This window comes from Melozone crissalis, unplaced genomic scaffold, assembly GCF_028551555.1.
Source record: "Melozone crissalis strain CALT ecotype California unplaced genomic scaffold, PUWL_Pcris_2 ptg000027l_1, whole genome shotgun sequence".
Classification (NCBI taxonomy): Eukaryota; Metazoa; Chordata; class Aves; order Passeriformes; family Passerellidae; genus Melozone; species Melozone crissalis.
The window spans coordinates 29,260,580-29,285,458 of record NW_026535805.1 but is presented as its reverse complement, the minus strand read 5'-3'; the positions used below and the strand labels follow the sequence as shown (position 1 = coordinate 29,285,458).

General features: G+C 39.5%; 2 protein-coding genes across 2 annotated transcripts in view; one reads left to right on the top strand and one right to left on the bottom strand.

Annotated features, from left to right (window-relative positions):
* Positions 1-1,037, bottom strand: part of WDR64 (WD repeat domain 64) — a 59,148-nt gene extending 58,111 nt beyond the window's left edge. Inside the window, exons 1-2 of the mRNA XM_054280296.1 lie at positions 887-1,037; positions 76-206 (exon numbers count right to left, since the gene is read on the bottom strand). Coding sequence (XP_054136271.1) covers positions 76-206; positions 887-1,037 — 282 coding nt within the window. The remainder of the gene's footprint in view (positions 1-75; positions 207-886) is intronic.
* A 7,720-nt stretch (positions 1,038-8,757) lies between these two features.
* On the top strand, positions 8,758-24,280 carry OPN3 (opsin 3). Its single transcript, XM_054280354.1, has 4 exons — positions 8,758-9,109; positions 19,982-20,301; positions 21,253-21,504; positions 24,011-24,280. Exons 1-4 carry the CDS (start codon positions 8,758-8,760, stop codon positions 24,278-24,280), a joined length of 1,194 nt encoding a protein of 397 aa, XP_054136329.1.
* Positions 24,281-24,879: the final 599 nt, after the last annotated feature.

The following is a 24,879-nucleotide window of genomic DNA, read 5'->3' as shown; positions in this document are numbered from 1 at the left end:
TCAATAGTCAAATACTGCCATCATTTAAAATTCTAATTAGTTTTTCATATTTAAGAAAACTTTAGAAATCCTTACCTCAAGCCATTCTGGCCTTTCATCAGGGTTGCTTATAATCTTCCTGAAAAAGGCCTGAATATCCTGATCCTTGACTGCTGAACCAAAAAGTGTTCGTGTGGTTTTATAGAACTTTTCATAATTTATCTCATCTGTATGGGAGGAACAATGTCCACATGGTTTAAAACTGGCAAGCTACAGATTACTTTCTTATCCACCCCACCTCTGGTTTTATTTCTCCTTCAATACCAATAGCACAGAAGTTCCAGCTTCTCACATTGCATTCACTAAAGCATTTGAAGAGAAAAAAAATCAGTCCTAATATTTGCTCTTTTCAAAACTACCTAATTTGCAATCCATGACAGGAAACAATTAAATAATAGATAAAAAATTCTTTTTTCTTCCTTACTTACCATAATTGTGACTTGTTTTTTTGCACCTGAACAGTGTGTGGGATAAAGTTTATCCTTTTAAGCAGCAATAACCACTTGCATTGAGAAAAGCAAAATTTTACCCTCACTATTTACAATTAGCAACTGTAATTACATAATTTATCAAGTTTGTGTTTTTACAGAAACAAGTTAGCATCGTGCTAACTTCTATATGTGGCAACTCCACTAATTATATTTACTGAGTGATCACCATAGCCTTATAATTTGTCCAGAAATCCTAACAGAAGGAGAAAAGAACTTTCACAGCACAATCTCTCTATTTCCTGTAAAAATCAAACAGTTAGAGTTAGAACACTAATTTGAAGGAAATTATCATTTCTCTATGATATGTTCTTTCCATGTGAAAATTACACTTTACCATCCGAAGTAGTATCTCTTACCATCATCTTTAGTATACAAGCCTGAACTCTCCTTGGTCTTCTGGATGATCATTTTTTCAACTAGATTCTGGAACTGCTCCAAAGCATTCTTGAAATCAATCGATTCAAGGGCAAAGCAACCCTCCTTATCACGACCTTTCTTTCCAGACATCCTTTATGAACAGAAGACAAGAGAGAGAGATCTTCTTACAGCCATGTCCAAGCCTTGCTTTGCTCCTTTAACTCCCACATGAGTTCATGTGAGATGCAGCTGCATGACAGGCGTACCAAGCATTACATAATAAAAAAGAGGAGACCCCAGCTTAGCATCTCGAGCTGGCAAACAGTGTAGTGAACTATGGATGTCACAACATCCCATCACATCACAGAATCCTACACGCTGAGCGCCTCCAGGTTATGAACCAGGATCACTAAGTAACCTGGCATGTGTGATTATTTCATTTTATCGCATGTAACTGGTGAAAGAAAGAATTCATGCTTTTCTTCACAGAACAGTTAGGGTTGGAAGGGACCTCTGGAAATCATACAGACCAACCTCACTGCCAAGGCAGGGTCACTTAGAGCAGGTGACACAGGAACACATCCAGGTGTTTTTTTAGTGTCTCCAGAGAGGCATTTCCCCTCAGGCTTTTAGTAACATTTTTCCAAATGTTTATTTGGGGAGAGAGCTGAAGAGGTGGAGAGCATTGAGCATGTATTAATTGCATAAATAAATCTGACCTTTAGCTCTCCTTTCACCTCCTTTATTTTACAGATCAATAAATATCAGCCATTTATCACTACACTGAGTACAAAACTTTGTTCTAAAGTACGACTTTAGTAAGGTGTCAAGTGTTGATCTTCAGACACAAAAATATGGAGAATCCAACATGTTTGTTTCAAAGTATAATTGCACAAACTGTTAAAATTTAAGCCTATTTGTGTGGCTTATGCTTCCTTTCAGCAGTTCTTGTAATATCTTTACTAAGTTAGTTGGTACATTCTCGTACTAGGAGTCTTTTTACCTGGAATACTTCTCCATTCCTTTAGGTTTCAATATAATTGTGATTCTTATGCACATTTTTCATACTTTCAATATCTTTACAGGATATTGATGCCATGTTGCTGAGCTATACCAGAATAGGCAAATGGTGAATTTTGGACTATCTGTTAAACTCACTTTTCTGTAGACCACACTGATCAATTTCTTTGTATTGTTCTTTAGCTACTGATCTCCAGATCCACTTTGCTTTTACTTCACTCAAGGCTGATGCCAGGTTTACTGACTAAGGCCTTCTTGGATTCCTGAGCGTGGAGTTCTAGCTCTGTGGAGACTCTGTAGTTGAAAAGGAGAAATTATATTTTATATATCCTCATGGCAATCTAGAGGATTGATATCAGGCACGTTTCAAGAATATTCCAGTCATTCCTTCAAAAAACCAAAACAAATAAAGGCGGTAGTCTTCACCCAAACTCAGCACATCAGCTAAATGACATTTTTGAGACATACAGGGAAAGCAACTAATTGGTATTAAATAGTTACAAAAAATAATGGAAATATCTCTGCATGAAATAGCTAGTTCTTCAGGGAAAGTGGCGTCTCATGATATGCTACCTAACACAAGCAATCCAACAGCCTGGAATTCTATCATTTCAAGGGGAAGAACCCAAAAGTTTCTGGGTACTTCTGCTCTACTGCAATGAGCATTTCTATTGATTAGAATAAGGAAAAGAGCTTGGCAGAGAAAAGAAGCAATGATGCCTGGAAAAGGGAAGGACAGCCTGAGCATACATTTTTGCTGTTCCAACAGTAATTCTCCAGGAAAATATTTCCTTTGTGTGTCAAGGCACTCAGTGGATGGTCAGATACTATATCTTGGTTAGAGTTGTGTATTTGACATACTGCCTCCAGCTGAATTCTTGTTATGCAGTGCTTTGTGTTGATTAATTTTTCCAGCCTCTCTCATCTAAGCTTGTATGACATCAGGTTATAGTCTCATTTCTCAGTCAATATCAGTGCTTTAAGGTTCATAAAGTATATTTAGCATCCACCCTCAGAAAAGAGAAACAAGAACAGAAATCTATGTTTTGTTATCTCGCAAAAACCCATGTGGAAACTTCATGTTATGTAGCATAATGAAAACACGAAGAAACCCCAAATGAGGAATCATTGCTTTCAGTACCAGTTGATTCTGTTGTCTTCAATGTTTAAAATAAAATAAAAAAAGTACAGTAGAATTTAAAAATAAGATGTGATGACTGAGTGGACTGAAAAAACAAAGTAGAGAAGATAGGAATTGCATTAGAAGATAAGCAAAGTCTAAAAGGCAAATTCAATATTTAATTGATGAGTCAGGAAGTCCTTGCATTAGTAGCCCTACCATAGCATTAACTGAATGAAAAGCATTTCCTTCCCCGTCTCTCTTACTGATAGTGTCGAAAGCACTGGATATGGAATATGATATAATTGATGTGTATTCAGGAGCTGACTCTCTTAACTCATCTTACCACATAATCGTATTAGTCTCAGTTATTGGAAATTCTCAGATACAAAGATAATAATATGTCTGTGTGTGTGCAAAGAACAGCTGCAGCAAGTTCATTGTAGGACTGGCACCTCATTTGAAAAATCAGTAATTTTCAATCTTTATCTCAATAACTACCAGAAATCTATGAAATGCCATGCAAGTTTTAAAATTCTGACCATGTAATTCAGTGTCTCATAACAAATAACCCAAACCTACTAAAGAAGACAAACAGCAAAGGTGATAGATCTTTTTTCCTGCCTGTACCAGGCTGCCAGTCACTCTTCCTGGTGGTCTCATGTAAAAGCAAATTCTCCCCAAGTAAAATGATGGCTCAGAACAGCCTGAAGTCGATCACACAGCAGATCTAAATGGGCCATAGTTGTCTCTAAAGAGGGTCCGGCACATAAAAGACTGTTTCTGATTCTGATTTTTGTCAAGTCTAGTCATTTAAAAGGGAAAAAAAAAATCAGTCCCTGAAGATGATTTCTTGGATAACTTACCCATCCTTTGCTATCTCTTCTTTATAAACATCCTGTTAAATCTGGCTGTGTTTAAGTTGAATCAGAATAGAGATGCTTCAGTTCAGACTGACTGAACTCTCTGACCAGTATGGGGCTGGGCAAGTAATAAATGTTAGCACTGTCAAAATTAAATTTCTTCTGTGGAACAGTGTTTAGGGGCGCTATTATGTTGACATTTACATTAGCTTATTCTTTTTTTCTACTGGCTCAATTTTTCACTTTTCTTTCAATATTAACACCCCACAAGTGCTCCTTGCTATAAAGTGCATCTATTCCTCTCTGTCACTAACAGTGGCTGAAATGACCAAGTGATAGTTTTAAAAACTGTATTTCCTATGAACTATATATTGATTTGTATGTTGGGCTCTGGAAAATGACAACAAGGCAGTGAGGCTGTAAACACTTTATGTTTGTCACTTTATGTTTCTCACACTAACAAGAAGCTGCAGCATAAGAATGGACTACTATGCAAGGTAGTTTTTCCTTAGAAAAAAAGTTTATATCACAAATAAATTTAAAAGTGTTATTGTTGCAAACACTGGTGTTGCTGGTCTTACAATGGTTATACTGTGCTAGTTTAGAGTTCAGCCTGCCCTATGAGCTGTGTCTGTACAACCAAGGACATCATGATGTCAGCAGGCACAAGCATGTGTCACGACCTCTTTTAATCTAGTCGGCAAGAAACAAGTGCCACAGAGGCATCAATATGCATCTGCCTCCTAAACACAGCACAGTCCCACAAAGGTTTCTCTAGACAAGATGAAGTTCATCTCATCTAACTTAGGCATCTAAAAGTTAATTATTCAAGTCATCTTATGTGCCAGTCAATAAAAAATTCCAGAGGGTGATTCATCTTGCTGGTCTTATACACTTAACTTTCAAATTGATCATTTAGGTGAGATGACTCACAGCTGCAGCTAGTACAGCTCTTTGTACACATGTCAGGTATACCAGAGCTCACACATCACAGAACAGGCTGCAGCCAACTTCCAGCTGCAGCACAGATGCTCTGACTGCTCGCCACCACCTCCCAGGACAGCCTGCTTGGATCCCTTCCCCCACTGAAAACACCTGTGCTGGCTTCTGTGAGCTGTGTCTGAGCCAAGCACTCCTCTCAGCCCAGACTATTCTCACAATCTTGCAACATTAGCACTTTACCTGCTTTATGATTTAAAGTTCACATCCCAATATGGACTAGATTATACATGCAGGATTACAAGTTCTGCAAGATGAAGCCCTAGCTTTAAACCTTTGCCATTAGGGTTGTGCATTTTGGGGTTTTTTTACTGAAAAAACTGCATTATCAACAAGTGTAGATCTATATTAAAAGCCTCATTTTAATGCCAAGAGGTTGACAACAGATGAAAGATTTCTTCTGTCCACACTTACACTTGCCCTGTGGACATACCCTGCAGCTATATATAGGTACAGTAAATAATCACTCAGCTTTCATCTGTCTCTAAGGCTAAAGAATAGCAAAAACAACATGTGAGAAAAAAAATATGCCAGGAGAATACTGTAAAAAACAAAGCAAAACAAAAAAAATCTGAAGCTAGCTAGCCAGAGTTTTTGGGAAGGTTTGGTTTGGTTTGGTTTGGTTTGGTTTGGTTTGGTTAGGTTTGGTTTGGTTTTGAGCAGCCTGCATTCTGGCTCTATACCATGACCTTAGAAATAATAAGCTTACAAAATTCAAAACAGGCATGAAAACCTCAGTATTATCTGACTCCTAGAACAAATGTATTTAATACAGACAAAAGCCTGACTTTCCTGCTCACTCTCTCCTTGTCAGGAAAGATAGGAAAGAGTATGTGACTTCAAAGGCACACTAGCAAAAGACAGAGAACAGAGAAAATGAGTGAAAGCAACACATAAGTCAGTGAACATAAAATGAAACAGGTCTCTTGAATGCCTTAAAGCACTCTTTTTCCACTCCAAAATGTTCTCCCTGCAAAAGGCAGGACATTTTTAATGGTGCAGTTACAACTGGGAGTCACATTCACGGTTTGTATTTCTCCCCAAGCGTAGAGAGTAGCAGAGACTTTGAAAGTTTATTTATTGTGCTTCAGAACCTTCAGCTCTAACATGTGACACTCAATGCTCTTGTGTGCTGAAGCATTCCAAATTACTAAATACTATAAACTTCTGCAGACAGTACCAAACATCTGCAAACTTTCTACTTGTGAATTATTAGTTCCAAGGCTGGGTTTTAAAGTTTGTCTTGTGCATATGTAAGCATGTGTTGGCCACCTGAAAATTTACGGCCAATGCATTCCCCTACCCCATGTGAATTGTGCATAAGAGATAGCATGTTAAAGGATTGTTCCAGAAGAGATCTAGGAAGTCCTTGGGAGTTTCAGAGACTGTTTTTGTAGTACAGGACTGGGGATGCTCTATTCCTGCTTCTTGTTGTACGTATCCCATGAGCTCAGCTACACATGTTTAGCACTTTGATGCACTTCCAGTAAGTCACACACATATACACTTTTAGGGTTCTGGTCTATCCTTTCATGCAATGGTAAAGATAAAGGTAAAACCCTTTTTTGCAGCAGAAGAGGATTTACTAAAGAATTAAGTAGATTATTAAAACCATAGCTGCATTGGTTCTAGAGTGGGCTAGGTAAAACAGAATCGACACTAGAATTGGAGTCAAGGTTCCGTTTCCAGCTTTGCCTTTGACCTGATGATACAATAAAACAACATTTCTTTTTGTTGTGCCTCATACGAGTAGTGACACTGCATGGAAAACAAATGGAACTCTGCTCATGAAATATCCAAGATCACTTGAATAACGTTAGCAATCTGACAGTATTCATACAGTGACCTTTGCAAACAAAGCATTGGAGAGATTGCACATCTATGGATCTATTTAGCTTTGCTACAAAAAAGCCCAAACCAGACATTCTGAGATATGAGCTTTATAAAATGCAAGTTATGGGTTCTCTTGCCTTCCATAAATTCAGATATCTAGAGGGAGTATTTCTGACAGGTGCTCTAGTGAAATACCTCTTAGAAACCCTAAGTGTATAATGAAATCTGTCAATGGACACTATGTTATCTGGAATGTACTAATCTCTACATGAAGTTCTTCCCATTCTTCTTACCACCTTTTCTCTCCTTTCATTTTGCAGGGATAAAAAGATACACAATTTAAGAGTTTCCTTAAGAGGCAGAAGATAGAGATGTCTTGTTCTCAATGAGGTGTAGCATTAATTTGATACAGTCATGTCATTGTTAGACTTTTAGAATGCAGTGACAAACCCTTAACTGTGCACTGATATAATAATTTTGCACATGGTCTGTCACGTACAGGTTAATTTCTTTTGTGGAGGAGGAAAGACAAAATTATGTCTTCCCTAAAACTGATGCTCAAGTATCGTGGTCTGTTACTATGGTAGAAATTTTGGAAGGTCGTGTGTTCTGTAAATACAGCTTTTATGGTAAAAACATATAATTGATTTTGAGAAAGGAAGCTGCTCCTTCTTTTGCAGTGAGAAAAGCCCTGTTGACCGGTGATGAAGAAACAGACTGAACTACCTTTATAAAGTAACTTTCAATTACTGATTACATCAGTATATGCGAGATTTAACAACATGGATTATAAATAAAGTTAACTTCAATAAGAATAGGCACTTTAACCTAAGTAACACCTAAGTGTTTAATTTTTCTGACCTATGACTTTATTCCTACTGCCTTGTATTACAGCAGTAATTTGTCATATAAAATTTACTGCCATGAGAAGCCCATAATTTGTATATAGGTTTGTTTTGAAAGACATCAAACCTACCTCAACTATCCATGTTTTCAGTCTCAGTTCATGCTTAATCTAGACCATTTAATACCACTGTGTATAAGAGAAGGAAAAAACCTATTTTTTGACAAGACATGTATCCACTAAAACATTAAAATTCTGCTGCTTTCATAGCTGATTTTTTTTTAAACTAGAGTAAGAATAGACCTAAACTGAAAGTTTTCTTTGGCCTTAAGAAGGCTGTCACATATCAACACATATTAAAGCAAACACACTAGAGGTCTTCCCGTGAGGAAAGCCAATGCTTGGTCTGGCAAGGTGTTTTGGGTGTAGAACCATGGTGAGCAAAATTCCCTGTGAAACACGCCGGGGTGGGTTGGGTTTGGAGACACCCTAACGCAGCTGGGGCTCAGGGAACACCGTGCCTAACAGCAGCTAGAGCTGCACACAGGCAGCCACTGTATTCCTGTACAACACACACTGGAGACACAGGTATAAAACAGGCGCCTTCATGGTGCAAACTGGGGTGTCTTACTTGCCCATGGCTGACACAGTGCTCGCTCCCATCACAGGTTTGCACGGGCCATGGTGGTGCCGGGTCGCTTTGTGGGCTCCAACTCCTAGAGATAAGCTGTGAGCACTGCGGGGAATCTCCTGATCAGACACTACTGCCACAATAGGAGTTTTCATTGGCAGGACATCTGGGGAAGAAGCCTAGATATCGGTTGTACCTCTTCCCGGAGCTGGCGGCGCAGCAGTCTGTCCGAACGCGGTCCCCGTGAGGGAAGCGCTGCTGGCGGCAGCCGTGGCCCAGCCAAAGCGCACAGAGGATTTTTAAGAAAGAGGAAACAACAGCCACATCCCGGCCACAACCGGGCCGCTCACCGCGGCAACAGGGAAACAAGACCGGTTTGCTCAGAAGGAGCCATGCCCGGGCCGGGCACGCCCCGGGGCAGGCGAGGGCGCAGCCACTCGAGGGCGCGCCCTCCGTGGGCGGGAAGGCCGCGGGGACTCCTCCTCCTCCTGCCCGGAGCATCGGCGTGCGATGGGGCTGGGAGCGAGCCGGTAGCCTTAGCCCCGCTCCGGCCGGGAGCCATGCCCGCGGCGAACGGCACGGGCACCTCCAGCCGCCCGGAGCCCGCGGCCCCCGAGCCGGAGGTGCCGGGCGAGCGGCCCCTCTTCAGCGCCGCTACCTACGAGCTGCTGGCGCTGCTGGTCGCCACCATCGGCATGCTGGGCTTGTGCAACAACTTGCTGGTGCTGGTGCTGTACTACAAGTTCAAGCGGCTCCGCACGCCCACCAACCTCTTCCTCGTCAACATCAGCCTCAGCGACCTGCTGGTGTCCGTCTTCGGCGTGAGCCTTACCTTTATGTCCTGCCTGAGGAGCCGCTGGGTGTGGGACGCCGCCGGCTGCGTCTGGGACGGCTTCAGCAGCAGCCTCTTCGGTGGGTGCTGCGGCCGCGGGCGCCGCCTGTCCCTCACTGTCCTGCTGGGTCCTTCCTCGGCCGCTTGTACCGGCGGTACCGCGCCCTGTCTCCGCTTCCCAACCGCCCCATCCCTGCCGCTTCCTAACAGCCCCATCCCTGCCCTTCCCAACCGCCCCAACCGCCCCGTCCGCGCTTCCCAACCGCCCCAACCGCTCCCTGCCGGCCGCAGCCGCTCCATCCCCCCTGCCCCAGCCGCGGCATCCCGGCCGCTCCCGCGGGGCAGTCCGGCGCAGGGGGTTCAGTCGCCGCCCTGGCGAGGGACTGGGTGGGGGCGAGGAGAGCCGGCGCTTTTTGATAAAAAAGAGCGACACTGCTGGAGAAAACGACCCGAAGCAAAAAAAGAAATTATTCCAGAATCAGTTTTCCGACCTCCCGCCTTTGTCTGTGTAAGGTGTAATGGGACGTGTAGGGAAAAGGGCAGCAGCGCTGTTAGGAGAGGTCTCTAGTTGTCCGAGTGACGCGCAGAATTCATGAGCATAAAGCGCCGTGTTTTGGAGGAAGTGCTGCAGTCTGTGGATAAGGAGCACGTATGACTCTGGATGTAGGGTCAGCAGAGCTCTGTCTCCATGGAACAGGTGGAAAGCTGCTCCCCAGCAGCCTTCTCAGTGCTGCGACTTGTCTGTTTATAAGGCTATGAGGTGTGTGGCAGTGCCTTGAATTTCCTTATCCATATGTGAAATTCGGGTACCTTCTTTCAGTCATAATGGTGTCACAGTTGGGCTTTGGGAAACCACTGATTTCTGTGAAATGTTACCATTGCAGGAGGAGTTTTTACACTATTTCCATTTTCAAAACCTATAAGCTCTTTAGTGCTTTCCTTCCTGAAATGAGTACATACCCTTTGCATAAGCCTACAGAAGAACAGGTTGCAGTTCAGCTATGTACATGCAGCCTCTCAAAAGGAATGTTGCTTTTTCTTTACGAGTAAAGGATGCTGCAAAAGAAGAGACTCGTGTTTCTACGGGTGAAAGTAAATGTTTGGCTAACCTGTAATGAAATCTGAAGTTCATCATGTTAGATAAATCTTCTGGTAGAGATCTATAAGTTAGAGGTGGATCACAGTGCACTATACACTGAAATTGACTCTGAGGTGATACATTAAAGTCTTCAATGAGCTTTGTAGCTTTCCTGCATACACGATCTTTGTTTCACATGGCTCTATGGTCAGCATTTTGTGGGCTACTGTGTGAAGGTGCATGATTTCTCATGCTTGATTTGACTCCTGCATAGTGCAGCAAAAAATTTTGTCTTGAAAGTTATGGTGGGTGCAGGATATAGTTAATAATTTGTGCAGTGCACAGATCTCAGATGCTTGTGTAGCTGTTGGGATCAGGAAAAGTACTAGAGCACCTCGCTGGCATGAGGTTGTCTCCGTCGCTCAGCCTGTTCAAATTCTTGAGGAACTCAAGTACTTGTCTGCCAAACAGATGCTGCCAGACTACTGAATGTTAACCTTACACGGGGGATGTAAAGTACAATTCTGTTCTATATCTCTTCTATATTATACTTATTATTTTTGATGGAGGAATTTTCCATAAAGGTTCAAAAATGAGATATGTAGTAAGGGTAAAAAAACAGACTATAATAATCTCATACAATCTTCTGAAATAGTAGAAATAGAAACAATGCGGTATATAAATGGGCAAGGAAATTGCTTGATCACATGTGACTTTCAATTTCTGTTTATTTTGAGGTATGCTACATAATTTGTTGCTATAAATATATTTAGTATTGATGATTTCCTGCATCCCTCTCTTTAAGAATTTTTTTTTTCAAAAGAAATGTAGGCAAATTCATGGGCCTTGTCTAGAGAGCAGTCAAGTTAGAATCTATGGTTTGTAAAATTACATCTTCCTGTGGTTACTCATGCTATGTTCCTCCTCCAAAATGTGCTTCATTGGGAAGAATTTTTTATTACTATTAATATTAGAAAAGTGTGTGTTTGTGTGCAGTTGATCATATGCAAGTGGATAGTAAATTCACAACTAAATGTTCAGGAATGATGCTTTATTTTACTTTTTTCAGCTGCCATGTAAAGCAATAGAAAATATTTAACTTGGCTATCATAATTGAATATTCTAAATCATAACCTGATAAAGTGATGTCTAATTTTAACCTCCACAGTATTGTTTTCATATTCTCATCTAGAAATAGAATTATAGAATTGTTCCTTCCTGCTTTTGAAGATAAGTGGTTCCCCACCTGCATAGGAAAACAGGGGCATGTCAATGAGGAAAAAAAAATTATAAATGATACCTACCCCTGTAGGTAGCTTCCTACTCTGTTAGCCATCAGGATTCTTGCTAGCATGGCTTCTATTTTCATTTTGTAATGTGTTTATGGAAAAAAATAGTAATTTGAAGGTTGTTTGTTTGTTCCTGTTTGGTAATGTTTTGTTGTTGTTGTTTGGGGTTAGATATTTTGGTTGGACTTTTTTTGGGAGGGAGGGGGGATTTTTCTTGGTGTTTTTTTCCTGGTTTTTATTTGGGTAGAGTTTTTGGGTTTTGTTTTTTTTTTTTTTTTATTTTTTTCCCCTGGTAGTGGTGAAGACACTGATTAAAGATTTCGTTCAGAGCAACCAGGTATTGCATTTGTAAATGTACTTCTCTTGTATGTAACAGCCCAAGTCACCTGTTATCTTGAGGTGATGGTGGTAGGGAAAGTAATGTAAAGTCTTACTTGTGTACTACTTACAAGTGCTTCTGAAAGTGTAACACTCTCCTCAGGAACTTTTGGGAATGTGAAGTACATTTGTTGATTAGAAGACATACAAAATTGACAGCTTTCAAAAGTGAAATTCTCATTAACTAAGAAGAGTACTTACAGCTGTGCAGGGTTAATTGCTCACGAAGCCACAATGACATAATAAAGATGTTCCTGGAATAAAGTGGGGGTAGCTCTGATACCGTGGATATGGAGTCTATGAAACCATAACAAATTATGTGAGGCTACTTTAGTGGTGTGGCTGTGTCCTGGGGTTGGACCCAGTCTGGCTCAAATTTAGGTGAGATGACTAAAACCTCTTTATTTACAGCTTTGTGATTTCATTCTTGGGCATGAACTTGGACATTGCTATGTGAGCTTTCTGTGCCAGCCCTTCAGGCCTGAAGGCTGTTCAGTCTTACTTTCCCTCCTTATGCATCTTTTTTAATCAGAAGAACAGCCCCTAAGACCCAATACATGTTGTAAGTTGTTCTCTGCATGTGTTGACTTATATATGAGAGGTTTCACTGATAGTAAACAAATTTGGGGCAAATTATTAAATCTGATTTTATTTTTTTAATGGGTTTTCACTTTAAATTCAGAGCTAATTCTCAACAAATTTTAAAAATCAGATTCTTCCTAATTACTGTAGTTAATCAGGAATCCTGTTGAAAATCATGATTCAGCAGTTTTATGTTAAATTTTCAGGTGTTGTTACAATGGTTTTCCTCATACTGTTTTGAAAGCTGAGATCAAGGTATTTCTGTGTTCCTCTTAAGGATTTCATGATTAAATACATAGGTGGCATTTGTGCTTAAAATAAACTGGTAGCATCTATATTTTCAGAAGCCTTCATTACAGAATGATGACAACTTCTTTACCCCCTGACACGTATGAGGGCACTCTCTACACTTCCAGTAATTTTGCATTGAAGAATTGAGCATTTTCTTTGTAAGAGTGCTTCTCATTTTGTCAGCCAGTTGGAGATGAGATCTGGAACTTAGACACTGTAAGCAGACGCTCACAGTCTGAAACTTTTAAGTTAAGAAGATGGCAGCATAACTACAGATTATCTGTCTAGGAATAAATGGCTTTTAAAGAAATGGTTAAATGGTTTAGAAAGGTTAAATGGTGCAGAAGTAGACTATTGTATGGAACACAAAAACCATACAATGTTTTTTATGTTCCTTACAATAGTCTACTTCTCTGTATTATCATAACTTTCTCTTGAGACAAGCCCATGTAGTAACGTCTGCTCTTGAGTTGCATTGCACAGCTCAGAGCCTGATGTTTGTGCTACTGCCTATGTTTTCTGTGACTTGAAAGATTTTCATTGAGCCTTTAGAAGCTGCAGAGACCTGCTTGCTACAGTGCAAAACTGATTGTTTAGACTACTGAGCATCTGTCCTCATCACGCAAATAACAGTCCCTATTTTCTTTTACTCATTGGAGTCTGAAGTCAAGATACAGTTTAGGTACATGTTTTCATAGCAGAGGCCCCAAGAAGGGCTTTTTTTTATCTACTTGAAAGCCATTCCTAGCACCTCTTATATTAGTGTAGGGAAAATGACATAAATGATTACCTGAAAAGTCTTAGGGTAAGCTTTCCTGACGCAGTTGTCTGTTTTAGACACTAATCCCCATTTAATTTTGTTCTAGTGAGTTGCAGTGTTTATTTTGGTACAGATGGTGCATCCTGGTGTGATATGATAGTTGCACATCAGTTGAGTGCTGTATTTATACCATGGGGGTCACCTTTCTATGGAGGTGTGCAGTCAGCTCTATGCTGGCCCTACTGCACCTGCCACTCTCTCTTAATGTAAAATGCTTCTAACTCTTTCCCTGTCTATAGTCACCCAAGGCATAAGTAGTAGAGATCTGTGTAATCTCTTTATCTGATTTAGCAACACAACTCATGTCTGGGAGGTGTGCTATCACTGAAGGCATAGCTTTTTGATTATGGTTTCTAGAGAAGATGCCTGCCAGCTAAACATACCCAAAAGTCTTGGTTAGCAGACATAGATAATTTCTTTCTTCAGATAAGAGGGTAGTTGTGAAATACAGGGTCAGGATGTCATGGTCTTTGTGTGTATCTGCTGGATTCTCACAGATATTTAAGGGTTTTTTTTGAATGACAGTGGCTGTCAGAACTTAATGTGCACAAGAGAAATTTGTGTGCTGCTCACCCTCAGGCAGTGAGTGTCTATTTTAATATCTCCTGTACACTGAAATAGGCCCTGAGGGGTTTGAGGTAAGCTACTCTTATCACATGGAGCATACACACATAACTCCTCAAGCATAAATCGCAGCTAAAAGTAATGGCAGCTAAACCATTGGCCAGTACTGGTGTTTTAACACCTTTTAAGTTGTGCAGTGGAAGAAAGGAGTGGAAAAACTGGTTGATAATAGGAATGGTCTTGAGGAACAGGCACCAAAACTCTATCTGAGGCCGTCTTTTGACAGAAGATTCCATAGTCAGGCTGTACTCTAGGGTAGGCTTTGTATCATTAAACTTCCTTTGAAAGGCTACTGTTACTGAAATGTGATTAGAGACCTCTGTCTTTCCTAACTGCAAGCTGGTTTTGTAAGGGTAAAATAAACACTGCCAGCTTTTAATGTAAAATTAACTTAAAGTATTATGTCCCTCCTGGACAAATTACCATTGGTATGCAGCAGCTAGATCTCAATGAGCTACCAAATCAATGTTGATATCTGGGTGAATACTCAATTCCAGTAATGTGAACTAGAGGATGGGAAAAACTGTAAGAATTTTACAGACTCTGCTCTCCTGTGAAAAGCTAATGTGTGTACAGCTGAGGTTTATTTGTTTGTTTGAAGGCAAGGTGATACCACCACACCCACCAAATACTGAAGTAGGGATTATTTGCTTGAGAGTGTCCTGTGGACCTGGCTTCAGTTACAGCCTGTTCATCTAAGGCTCTTCCCTGCACAGTGACAGTGATGTCCTGTGCCACCCTCTTGCATTACCCATGTATGTTATATGCACTGATTTAATCTCACTAAAAGCATTTTCAATTGTTACTCAGCAGATAGTTTTAGGATCTTGTGTTACAAATAGCTGGAGGCTCAATCAGCATGCTTTCAGCTTTAGCTTTTTTTTTTCCCCTGAGTAAGTTAATCACTTGGAATATTGAATCTGGAAGAGGTGATTTATTTCACCATAATTTTATAGGACAGCTACATATAAAATATACTTGAAGTATGTTATGTCTAAGAGAAGGGATTTTTCACCTCCCTAGATTTGAATGCAGATGTTAAAATTATTTGTAAAATTAAAAGTGATAAATAGCTGGTGCCTAAATCTTATTGCAATGCCTAATTGCTGAATTCAGATAGATTGGTTATATATTTTGTAGTACAAAACTAGAGAGTGCAATAACACCTTTTCTTGCCATGGACAGGAAATTTCTTCTGCTCAATTTCTGCTGTCTGGCTTTTCAGATGTGAAAAGAGGTGAGGAGGGGTTGCAGAAGGATGGCTTTCTTCTGTGATTAGGTATGCAAAATAGTCATTCAGCATTTGAATGTAGGGAGAGGATTAATTGATATAGAAAATAATATGCCTTTTTGTTGTAGTTGAAATGAAGACAATACAAAGCAGCACATTCCATTTTCAGAAGGCTTCAAACTGCTTTTATTATAGCATGCATGCTTTTATACAGTCTTACAAAACTCATAAGTTTACACTTTACTCATTGGTCATGAAGGAGAAAGAAAGTGCTTATTGGAATAAGCTGTTGCAGGTTTCTCTTTTTTATCCTTCTTTCTTTCTTGGTTTCTATGTCAACAACCTTGGTAGAAAATTCTTTCAGGGGTAAACATGGATCCTCTTATCAAACTTCTGTCTGGCTCACAGAAGTTGCTGTAAAACCTCTTCCACACCCTTTGACAGAAGGCATAGTCTGTCTCAGAAATAGATTTTATATGCTACATTATGCTGCAGTTGCTCTGTAGAGATGCTCAGACTTCAGGAATATTTGATATCACCTCTGACCAAATTATAGGCCATGCTCGGGGCAGGGGCTCAATATGAAAATAAGGTGTATCTTGCATGGAGAGGGCAGAAGCTGTTGTGACTGTTCAAACTCGTTGAAATTAACACTTCAGTTCTGAAGGCACTGCAATATTTTTCTTCTAATTAAGGACTATAAAGTCAGAATGTACACATTGTATGGTATAACACAATGCAGCTCAGCTGTGTTTTACAGTCTTCTCTGTGATGACCTACACTATGCAGATTGAAGTATTTAATGATGTATCCCGAACTGACTCCTGAAAAAGCCCAGAATATGGAAGAGATGATTAGCACATATGTTACATAATAAAATCTACACTAAATGCAGTATTTCAGTGGGGAAAAAATGCAAAATGGCAAAAAGGAGAATTTTCTTCATAAGCATCCACATAACAAGAAGTAGCTTGTTATCCAAATAACAGTCAGTAGCTCCCTGATTGTGTATGGCTGGCTGCTGGTGAAGAAGAGGAGTTGCAACACAGAAATTGCAAAATAGTGGCTTAAACAAGAAGACACTTCAGTTTTGCTACATTTATCTGCCCCTTCAATGGGAATGACCCCATTTGTGCTAGGGTAATTGCCCAGGCTTAAATCAGAGCTCAAACTAGCAGCAATTCCTAAAGAATGTTTATGTTTATAATCAGATAGGGGTATTGTCTGAGATGAAAATCTGTATATCAGACATGCAGTCTCTGTAAACACTGGGCAGTAGAGTCTTTCTGAATCTTGGGTCTTAGCCTCACATCAAAATATGTAGATCTCCAGTACTTCAAGATGCAAAACAAAATTTGTTTCAGATAAAAGGTGGAAATGGTAGAATTGGTTTGAAATGTGTATTTTTGCTAAGAGGGGGCTAATAGCCAAACAATAACCATAATGGCTTTCTGTAACAGATTTGCTTTTTTAATCAGCACACATTTCATCATATTAAAATATGCAACTCAGGATGAAATGGAATAATTTCCAGAAAAGCTCCTGTAGAGGAGTGGGGGCAGGGAGGGAAGTAACATTCAGTGCTTTCCTCTGCACTAGACTACAGAAACTGAATGAAACATAAAAAATGCAGCTATAAGCATGCATAAATCATATATATCTTGTGCTGCATATATATCTTGTGACCTGCATTTCCTGCCTCAGTGTCTGCGTGCTGCCAGACGCTCCTTGAATACCAACAGAGCAGGGATTTGTATTTTGGTGCATACTGTCCAACAGGCTGTCCAAGGTCCCATTTACAGTTCAGGGAGGAAAATTCGAGTATGTCTTTGAAGAGCAGTGGTTTTATAGTGAAAGAGGCTTGATAGAACATTGTTCAAATGTGCACATACTGATTTTTAGAGATACTGAGCATTCAATGACTTCCTTGAGAATGTCAAGGACTTAGGAAATTATTGCTTGTGAACACCTGTACTTTCAGCCAAGCATGTGAGCTTTTGATTACTTTGTCATGGCTAGAATTCAGCACTCATAAAAGGGATGGGGAAGTATTAAGACCACACAGGGACATTAGTCATTGAATACCATTCAGTGAAGGAAGGTGGTAAGGAGCAAAAGGTTAATTTAGGTGTTCTGACTCATCATCCTGAGGAGCTGCTCTTTCTCTCCACTGCTCAGACAAAGCTGCAGTGCACTATATAAGCTAACAGAACCTTTAGCTGAGTGATGTGATTTTCCTCCATAAACATGTCTGTAGATGACTATCATAACTGTCAGGTAAACTTTTTAAATTCCTAATCTTTGGGTAAGAGAAATGGAAGGGGAACTTGTTGCCTTAACTTGTGTTCAAGAAATAGACTGCATTTGATTGAATGAAGCACTTACCTTAGCCAGTGTAAGTACCTATAAAATCCTGTAGTTATTTTCTAATACCTACTAATATTTTGCTTAGGTAGACATTGCTCAATGTATTTTCAGCATGTTAGGTCGCAAAAAAGGCATGATGGACTTTTCAACTTCATTTTAAAAAAACCCAAAAAACCCACCAACAAACCCAACCTCAGGTCTTTGGAAACCTTTTTGCCCACATTTGCTAGTCCAATTTCAAGCTATGAAAGTGAAATTCTACAGCAATGATTTATACAAGGAAAAAAACCCTACAAAACTAAATGGGAAAGGTTACTTCATTGCCAACAATGTCTACGTCTTTTCATGATGAAGGTTTAAAGATAACTAGAAAAAAACATTAAAAATTTTTTCATTTTAAAGAGATATATGAAACAGTGTGGCACATTTTCTTTTAGACTGGGAAATTCCCTTAATCAAGAAAACTTTCTAACTCACCTGTTATAAAAAGGGAATCTTTTAATAACTACAGCATAAAATAATTTTTTTAGAATCCTAAAGGATATTCTACTGTGAGATACTTGATTAATAATAAACTGCTTTTGCTGTTGAATATGGAGAGGCTATGTGTTTCTCTAGATTTTGTTATTCTCAGTTGTTTACCTAAAATCCATGTTGCTGGTCCTTCTGTGCTGTTGTTAATTTATCTTCAATAAATGTTTATTCTTTTTCAAAGTGAGATCAGATTCCCACTGAGTATAAAATGGTTGTTCTCTCTTTGGTAGTGAAATCTGCACAATTAACCTTCTTAGAGCTTATGGAACATATGAATGTACTTGGAGAAATGAACTGCTGTGCATATTCATGAAAAAATAGTTGTGCTTTGTATTAGATGAAATCTGTACAGATTTAGACACAGATATCTGTATAATCTCACAGAATGCTGTGAAATACACTCTTTTGTTGTTTAGGAGCCTGTGTTTATGAACTTGGTGACTGAATCATAACAGATTTCAGGTGTTTGGCAGTTGTCTGATGGGCAATTTTGGTTTTTGATCATCAAGTGTTACAGACCATTGAAACAGAAATCCTTATATTCTAATCAAGACAGAAATACCTTAGCTTCATGAAATTTTAAAAGTGTCTGGATGGGGTAGTACTGGGAGCTGAAGATGTGTGATTTCTGTCATAACATGTTAATAATTATGTACTGGGTTTGAGGTGGACAGAAAAGGAAGACAGTGCACAAATAAACAAGGATTCATTTTTATGAAAGCAGCAAGATAGGAAATGACTCTCAAAAGAACTGAATGTCTTTCAGATGGGACACCTTTAGCAATGCAATGCTTTGCCTTCCTGGTTCTTCTTGGAATACAAAGACTTCCAGGATATCTTGAAATAGATTGGAATTATTCTAGTAATTTTATTCACATTAAAGGTGCACATCTCTGCTTTTAGTTGCTGAAGGCTTTTTTTAATTTCAGTCTCAACTCTCAGTTCACTAAGTTTCTAAGAGATTTTTTTTAATTGCTGATTATCTCAGTTTTATATGATAGCTTATTCTTTTAAAAGCCCTAAACAGCCAAAGGAAACCACAAACCCCAAAGGAACATATACTGCCAGCAGGAAAAACCCCAAACCTTGGACCATGATACTTCACTGAATGAAGTAATGTTTAGGAAGAGGTATTGGCTTGTGATGGTGTTAACAGGGGTCTTAGGATGAGGGAAGAGATGAGACTATTGACTCCATGTTTCAGAAGGCTTGATTTATTTTTTTATGATATATATTATAATAAAACTATACTAAAAGAAGAGAAGGCTAGCTAAGAATATAAAAAGAATGATAACAAAGGCTTGTGACTGACTGAGACAGTCCAGACAGCTGGACTGTGATTGGCCATTAATTAGAAACAACCACATGAGACCAATCATAGATCCACCTGTTGCATTCCACAGCAGCAGATAACCATTGTTTACATTTTGTTCCTGAAAAAATGTTGAGGAAAGGATTTTTCAGAAAATATCATGGCTACATTGGCTTAGTCTCTTTTTCCCTTGTCCCACTTCTTAGCCATTGTACATCCTGGATCAGATGTCAGCATCCTACTGTGAGTGTTTTGAAGTTGGTGATTCTGTTTGGCTTAATGGTTAGTGAGTAATGCACAAAAAGTCTTATTGGTGTTAGATTCATAATGTGAGCTAGGTAATTTTGAGTCAACCTACTAGCAAAGGAAACATTTATCAAGAAGAGTGCAGTCCTGTTTGCAGTATTTGTGAATAATTTACTTGATTTTCTTTATTTTTTTTACAGGAATTGTTTCCATTATGACTCTCACTGCTCTTGCCTACGAGCGCTACATTCGGGTGGTGCATGCGAAGGTGATTGACTTCTCCTGGTCGTGGCGGGCTATCACGTACATCTGGCTGTACTCACTGGCCTGGACTGGAGCCCCTCTTTTGGGCTGGAACAGATACACACTGGAAATTCATGGCTTAGGTTGCTCAGTGGACTGGAAGTCAAAAGACCCCAATGATACCTCCTTTGTGCTCCTTTTTTTCCTTGGCTGTCTAGTAGCACCTGTTGGGATCATGGCCTATTGCTATGGCCATATTCTGCATGCAGTAAGAATGGTAAGTTAGTAAGACTTCCCTTAATGTAATATGGTCAGTGAAAAATGTTCAAGCTGTATATGAAGGTTACCCTACAGTCATGATGTTGGATCCAAGCCAAATTTGCACTCTCACTTCCCTTTTAAACTTTTGAAAATTTGATGTTCATCTATGTCAGGTACCACTAGATAGGTTGTAGGATTGGGAGAGAACCAGTCTAGAGCTACTGAGGTCTGTTTGTTGTGTGGTTTTACTGGGAGGAAGTAGGGAAGGGCTAATGCTTACTAATCACATCAGATCCTCACCTGAAAATTCAGTCCAAATCCTTGGTATGAGAAAGTGTTAATGATTCATATTCTGTGGGTGGTTAGTCTGGACCCACTCAAGTTTATGGTCAACAGTACTGGCAGAATGCATAATTTGTGAAGTATGTTCATGTCCCATCTTTTCTGTATTTCATGACTCAGGTAACATGGGAACCTGCTGCCTAGTATTCTGCTTTAGAGATTTCATGATTGTAGGGTAACATACTATGTGGCAAAGCAGTACAGAGAAATCTGTTTATGATTATTTTTCTCTAGAGATTTTTTCCACGAATTTACAGGACTATCTAAGTAGTCAGACAAAGGACCACCAATGTAAACTGAATTTGCTTATGCAATAGCAGAGGGCAAGTGATTTTTCTAAAGTACTTATAACTGCAGCATGCTTTGTTCCATCTCTGCATTTGTTTTCTAGTAAATTAGCTATTCTATTTTTTCTCAGCTTGTATTTTTACACTTAATGTAGGCAATAAAATCTGAGAAACATGATGTAAGCTTCCAGAAGAATTGTGGTTTAAAAGATAAGGTGTATGGTGTCTGTGCCTTAAACTACGGGAGTGAGTCAGTTTCTTATAAATAAATGTAGAACTATTCAGGTTCAAGTAAAACATAAGGCTGTTTTGTTTTACTATGTTTTTTCTCTCTACAGCTTCGCTGTGTAGAAGATTTCCAGACAGTTCAAGTGATCAAACTTCTAAGATATGAAAAGAAGGTGGCTAAAATGTGTTTCCTGATGATCTCCACGTTCCTTATTTGTTGGATGCCCTATGCAGTGGTCTCCCTCTTGATAACATATGGCTACAGCAACCTTGTAACTCCAACAGTAGCTATCATCCCATCTTTCTTTGCCAAGTCAAGCACTGCTTATAATCCGGTTATCTATATCTTCATGAGTAGAAAGGTAGGTACATTAAAGGTCTGATATACTTTATTCTGAATTTTTTTTTAAAAATTTCAACAGCTAGGATGAATGGTAGCAATCTAGAAGAAATAAAATCCCTGATGGTGCTTAAATACCACCAGATCATAAATTTAATTTGCTTTGCTAATTCAAACATTTAAATCACAAAAGGGACAGGAAAGAGTGCCAGAATGTCTAGTTTTGAGAATTTACCTGTGAAATGGATTGCTGGTAGAAGACCTCATCTGAATCACTCCCTTACCACAATAGAATTCCATCAGAGGAAGTTTATAATAATCAGTGTTTATTTTTTAGGAATAAAAAAACTTGCCTCTGACTCCTGTGTTATAGCAACACAAGGACTGATACGGGGAGTGTACCATGCACATTGTAAACTTCTGAAATCAAAATTGTATAAAGGTATCTGGAGTTTAATAGAATCCCTTGACAAAGGGTAAAAAACCATGAGTGATTGCTGGAGGGGTTTTGCTGAGTTTCCCTTCCCTTTAAACCCAGTATAGGGGTGGAATTTTCTGTGATTTCCGACACTGGCTTGCAGTTGCTGGGCAGCAGCGTGGGCCAGCCAGCAGCCTGTAGGGACAAGGAGGCCAAGCTAGTGGGTCTGGTCGGCCACAGGGGCAGCCAGGCAAAGGCTGAGAGCAGCTCAGGTCAGGACCCAGGGCAAGGGGCAGCTTAAATGCTTTCCTGAGTAAAAGCAGGAGGCCTCCAATGTGGCCTTGTTCTTCCCCCACAGCTCATTTCACAGCAGGCTGATGCACAGTTACACGGCTGCACAATACCAGAGTTATCCTGGATATGGGAAGCTAACAACAGTCACGTTCAGAAAGGCTTTTTCAATAGAGTGACTTTTTAAATACACTGGCACTGACTTTGTACCTAGTTGTCAGGCTGAGTATCTCTTCTGAAAAACATTTTGTGGGTTCTGATACCCAGCAGCAAATTGAACTTGTACCAGGTACAAGGCCAGTAAAGACACAGGCAGGATATGTGTCAATTATTTGAATGTGTTTATTGGAGATGCATTGTGAAGTTTTTTTTTTCTTGCCTCTAATTCCAGATTAGGACAAAAATGATAGTATTTTTGCTTAATGTTTTTTTTTTTTTATTTTACCCTCAGAAGGAATAATGAAACAAGTTCTCTATCATAACCTTCCTTTATCTGAACTTGTTCTAACATGCTTGTACTTTCCAACTTCTCTGCTGCTCTGAGGTAGACCATGACCTCTGAAGTTGTCAAGGCTTCCACATGACCATTCTTTCTCTGAGATGATCCTTCTATGAGAGCTTGTGATTAGCTACGTTCCTTTCCCAACAGGACAGACCTATTGGCTTCTCTGTGTCAGAGTAGGATTAATTGTCCACAGCAAAACCTTGTTCTAACTTGGCATGTCAGATTGCTTCTTGCATGATATCTGGGAAAACAGAGGCACTGGCCATGCAGGATAATACTGAGTAATCCTTAACACAGCTAAATGGAAGGCTGTTAAAAAGAGATGTCCTACCTCCTTTTCAGAGAAAATGTATATTATTTCCCACCTGCTCCCAGATGTTTGTTGTGTTTGGGATTTTTGTTGCTTTTGTTTTGGGGTTTTTTTTGGTATTTTGGTTCATTGATTGAAGTCTTCTTCATACTTTCCAGGCAATTCTTGTTACAGGTTATTAAACAAAGGGGAAGCTGCCCTCTGGTTGCTTGTAGAACCAGGGTTCTTCCCCAAAGCATCATGCTTTAAATGTGTGCAGATATGGAGCTCCTGAATGAATGCATCTTTAACTCTCATACCTGGATCTTTGTTTTGTTGAAGGAGAGACCATAATTAGAGAATTAATACGGTGCTACTACTCAAATTTCCATTCTGTGTGCTGGTGAAAGCTTCCACTGAATACCTCACATTATTTCGTCACACAGTAGAACAGACTTCCTGTGTCATATGTAGCTGCTGGTTATCTGAAAGACTTCTGTTCCAGCCATATTCAATGGGAACATTTGACTTCTTTGCTACTAACCATTGAAATTTCATTTTACATCTGTGACATTAAATACTTTAGTTAAAATTCCAGACCCTGGAGTTACTTCAAAGGAAGAAAATGTCCCTTTGTATCCCCTTCCTCCCCTTGTTCCTTCCCACTGTATATTCCTGTGAAGTGTTTGTGAGAATATTCTTTCCCTGCTGGATTTAATGTGTGATTTTTGAATATGGAAACCAAACCTATAGCACACTTTGGAGCCTAGTCCTCTTGTCTTTTGCTTGTAGCTGGTAAAATATTCAGTTGCATTTCAGTGCCCTCTGTTGGCTCAGTGATCCTATTCAGATGTAGAGAAAAAAAGTACCCACTACAAAGGCAGCATATTTTGTTACTGAAACTAACTCAGAAGATATGCAGAAGTCTCTTATCTTGAGTCTTTTACTGTGCTGTGTCCTTCACTTCCTTGTAGATAGTGAATGCTTAGGGAGGTGAAGATAATTCTGTTTATTCTCTCTTGCAGTTTCGACGCTGCCTTTTGCAACTCCTGTGCTTCCGCCTGATGAGATTCCAGAGGACAATGAAAGAGACACCAGCCACAGGGAGTGACAAACCAATACGACCCATAGTTATGTCTCAGAAGGCAGGGGACAGGCCAAAGAAGAAAGTGACTTTCAGCTCTTCCTCTGTCATTTTTATAATCACCAGTGATGACACCGAGCAAATAGATGACAGCAGTAAACACAATGAGACAAAAGTAAATGTCATCCAAGTAAAGCCATTGCAGGGATGAGCTGAAGAGACATGGGAATGAGGTGGATTTCAGCCACTAGACTGTTGAGGCTGGAGGCTGGTTTCAGGGGCAGTGTCTGTGGGCTGTCAAAGGAAACCACATTCTTAAGCTGTGAAATACTGAAGGGATTCAGTGTCTGAAGCTCTCCAAGTAGTTCACTTTTGGTCACAGTACGGAAATCTCTGCTAAAATTGTTGATGGATGTCATTACTCTGAATTTTCTTAAAGCATATTTTATGATTGCCATTCATAACTTTTGGTATTTTAATGTTTTCTGAATATTGAGCCTTCAGTGAATAATTAAATGGATCTTATTTATATAATTTTGTTCTCAGTGAAATATTTTTTCCCCACCAACTGGGACATGATCTGGTATTGTAGCTTGTTGGATACAGCTTGAAGGGAAGTACTATGACCTAAGAAAACTATAGTATTTCAGTGTTTCAGTTGGCCTTTCTAAAGATCAAGTAGAGAGTTTGTAAAGAAAAATTACCCAGTGTTCATATTTATGGAAGTAAAATTTGAGTAATTAACAATAACAGTGTGTGATTTTTTATTAGTTGATGTGCAACACATTTACCACACTGACAATCATGTAA